General features: G+C 55.8%; 1 protein-coding gene across 1 annotated transcript; it reads right to left on the bottom strand.

Annotated features, from left to right (window-relative positions):
* Positions 1-762: 762 nt before the first annotated feature.
* On the bottom strand, positions 763-3,039 carry CEBPB (CCAAT enhancer binding protein beta). Its single transcript, XM_084854130.1, has one exon. The coding sequence runs from the start codon at positions 2,674-2,676 to the stop codon at positions 1,612-1,614; it is 1,065 nt and encodes a 354-aa protein (XP_084710256.1). The 5' UTR covers positions 2,677-3,039; the 3' UTR covers positions 763-1,611.
* Between the last annotated feature and the right edge of the window lie 740 nt (positions 3,040-3,779).

Here is a 3,779-nt window from a genome sequence, read left to right as displayed (position 1 = left end):
GAATCTGAATGGCGTAATTGGCATCTGTTTTGACGTTTTGGCATACCTTCCCATTTTCAGCCTTCTCTCAACCATGAGGCTGAGAAACTTGTTTTTCTTCAAACTAAAATCTGGGATTCTTAGGATTCTAAGCTGACCCTGGTCTCCACAGAAATTACTATGGAGAAATAGACTGCCCACTATTCCTTAGAAACTTTGGAAAAGTTTATCAAACAGATACCCCAAAAAGATTTTATTCCAACTTTTTCCACACAGACTTATTTGTGAAAGTTCTCAGCGTACTGGCTCAAATCTATCCCCGTGCTACATAAAATTGCATTTTCTCCATTATTTATTCCCCCTCCACTGCAATAAGCTAAACAGATCAGAAATACTCATCAGACCAAACGGATAAAAAGTATGACAAGAAAAAGAAACAGACCCATTATGTTTTCACTCTCAGATTTTACCTGTTGCCTCCCAATTTGTAATATTTCACACATAATCAACAGTTTCAGTAATTAGAGAGGGAACACACAGAAGTCAAGGGGAGTTACTGATCCAGTTATCTCCTGGTTCTCATGGTTCCTTTTACTAACCCAAGAAAATCAAAAGGGCTAGCAGTGTGATTTAGCTAGACACCAGAAGTGTATAGCTTATTTAAGCTGATAAGACAGCTTCATGGATTTTAGTGGTTCCAGATCAACCCACCCAATGCCCTCGCCCATGAAATGCTGACATTTTTCTTGTTAGCACTTTAAAAAAACAAGCTCATTTTCCATCCTGGCAATAAAGTTTTATTAAAATTAATGCTTCATATGTAGCAAGAATGCATAGATCCCAAAATATACATATGTCTTTTTTTCCTTATAGAAATAGATCATTCTTTATAATAAAAAACCTGTAGGAACATCTTTAACAGATTACTCAATCCATGACTGACAGTTACACGAGGTTGCATCATGTGTAGCTAGCTTTCCCAGCCATGTTTTAAAGATTGCATCACTCCGGACTCTCTTTCTCTCCCTTTCGCTCTACTTTATGTTATTATCTCTTTCTTTGTTTTGTTTTTACTTAAATAACATTAGCATTCAACCAAAGGAAAAAAGAGGTGGGGAGGGGAGGGTGAAACCCTGCAAAAACATTCAGATGGGAGATGAAGTGGCTTGTGTTGGGTTTGGTATCACGTTTTTTTTCTTAGAAAAAAATATATTAAAATTGAAAAATAACGATCCCTCCATGAGGTCGCAGAGGTAAATGGAAACCGCCAGGACACTCCCCCCGCCAGCCGAAGGAGTTGTAAAGCACGAAGCTTGTGGCGGAAGGCTTTTCCCATCATCAGAGTGCGAATTAAAGGCCAAAAATATAATATATATATATACACATATATACGTATGTAAACCCTCTGGGCTCTTTCCCTATTTTCTCTCCCCCACTCCCCTGATCCGTTCTCGTCTTGAAAGGGGGGGGGGGATAGACGCATCCACCAGATTCCACACACCCGTAAACCTCAATCGTCCCCCCTCCCAACTCCCCCAGACCCGGTCCTTTCCCAACCCAACCCACCGCGCTGTTCCAGCGGCGTCCAGCTGTGCGCGCAAAAAAGGGGGCGCGGGCGTGGGGGGAAGGGGACTAGCAGTGTCCCGAGGTGGCCAAAAGCGGCTCGGGCAGCTGTTTGAACAAGTTCCGGAGGGTGCTGAGCTCCCGGGAGAGCTGCTCCACTTTCTTCTGGAGCCTCTCGTTCTCGGCCGTCAGTTCCAAGACTTTGTGCTGCGTCTCGAGGTTGCGCATTTTGGCTTTGTCGCGGCTCTTGCGCACGGCGATGTTGTTCCGCTCCCGGCGGATCTTGTACTCCTCGCTGTGCTTGTCCACGCACTTCTTGGACTTGTGCTTGCCGCCCCCTCCGCCGGGGCCTGCCGGGTAAGCGCCGCCGCCACTTCCTCCTCCGGCCGAGGCGGACTTCGAGGAATCCGACGGGTTCGGGGTGCCGGGGGGGCTGGACGACGACGCCGTGGAGAGGTTGCCGCTGCTGCCGCTCGGCACCGACTGGTAGCCCAGGTAGGAGCGCACGGTGCTGCCGTAAGGCGAGGACATGCCCCCCAGGCCGGGCCCTGCGCCGCCGCCGCCGCCGCCCTCCTCCTTGCGGGGCCCTTTGCAAGAGTCCAAGTGCTCGAAGACCGGCTCCACTTTGGTCTCCACCATCTGCGGCGGGAAGCAGCCCAGCAGCGGCCCGCCGGCCTTGTGGCTTTGCCCGACGCCCGGGTGGTGGTGGGGGCCGTGCCTGGCCAGGCTGATGTACGTGTAATCGGGGTGCTGCTGCTGCTGCTGCTTCTTGCCGCCGCCTTTATAGTCCTGCTCCGAGAAGAGGTCGGAGAGAAAATCTTGGCTGCTGTTCCCGCCGCCGCCGCTGCCGCAAACCGGCTCAAAGTTGCCCCCTGCTGCCGTGGAAGGAGGCGGCGGCGGCTGCTGCTGCTGCGGCGATGCTAAAGGGTCCAGGTAAGGGCTGAAGTCGATGGCTCTCTCGTGATCGCCCACGCTGAGCTCGGACATGGAGCGGGCCCCTGCCGCCCGCGGGTGCAGCTTGCTCAGAGCGGCCAGACAGTCCGCCTCGTAATAGAAGTTCGCCACTTCCATGGATTTAAAGGCCGGCGGCTGGAGGGGAAGGCATGCCTGCTCCCAGGCCACCAGGCGTTGCATGAAAGCAAAGGGGCGCGAGCCGGGGAAAGGGGGGGAATGGGGCAGCTCGGCGCCGGGCGCCCCCCAAAGCCGCTGGAGCGAGAGGGGTGCGCGGGACGTGGCGGCGGGGTCAGCGGCGCCTCCTCGACGGGCCCCCGCGTCGCTCTCTCCAGGCTCCGCGCGGCGGCTTGGCGAAGCGAGGCTGTCCCCGCGCGAGCGCCCGCCTGGACGGGTCCCCGAGCGCCTGGCGGGCCCCTGCTGCCGAGTGCTGCCGACGGCCGGGCGCTTCTGGGTGCGGGGCGCCGCTCCGGACCATCTGGCGCGCCGCGGGCGTGAGCGAGTGGGTCCCTCCCGCGTCCTCTCCGAAAGTCTCTGGTCTTGACTTGGGGAAAAAGTTCCGCTGCGCTCCCGTATTTATAGGGGCGGTGCAGTCCCATGGCAACGGGCGCGTCACGGGCTTGGCCGCCTGCCACGCGCTGCGTACTGGGGAGCGCACGAAAGCGGCTCGGCGGGCGGCAGCCTCGGAGGAGCGCGTCCCGGGCGCTCGCGCGCGTGTGCGCCTCCCCGAGCCGCGGCCATTCATAACAAAAACAAGGCGCGCTTCGCCCAGGAGAGGAGAGGAGAGGAGAGCGAGCGAGCGAGCGAGCGGGAGGGCGGCAGAGCGCGGGGGGTGGGTGACGGGGGGAGTGAAATTGGCTCGGGCTCTCCACCAGGGAGGGACTTCATCGCTGGCCGGAGCGAAGTGCTGTTGGGCGCGTGATCATCTCTCTCTCCCTCCCTCCCAGACGTCTCCAAACCTGGGGCCCTTCCAGAGGGGTCGGGCTACAACCTCCATCGTCCCCAGCTGGGGACGATGGAGGTTGTAGCCCGACCCCTCTGGAAGGGCCCCAGATTTGGGGACGTCTGGGAGAGGATCTCTTCCCTCCCCCACCCGCACACTCCAAGCAAAGTTGGAAGGGACAGAATGCCTTTACGTCGAATGCTCTTTTGCACCCTGGTACCGGGAGAGAGAGAGAGAGATGTTTCTTTTTTTTAAAGGAAAGAAAAGAAAAAGAGGAACTGTTTGTTCAGCCTTGCTCAAGTTAAGGATGCACGCTCAAGATTACTTCGTTTGGCTTAGTTGC

This window comes from Heloderma suspectum, chromosome 4 (assembly GCF_057233095.1).
Source record: "Heloderma suspectum isolate Gila_16-S chromosome 4, 16-S_ref, whole genome shotgun sequence".
NCBI classification, from domain to species: Eukaryota; Metazoa; Chordata; class Lepidosauria; order Squamata; family Helodermatidae; genus Heloderma; species Heloderma suspectum.
The sequence above is the reverse complement of the archived record's forward strand: the minus strand, read 5'-3'. Positions and strand labels throughout refer to the sequence as shown.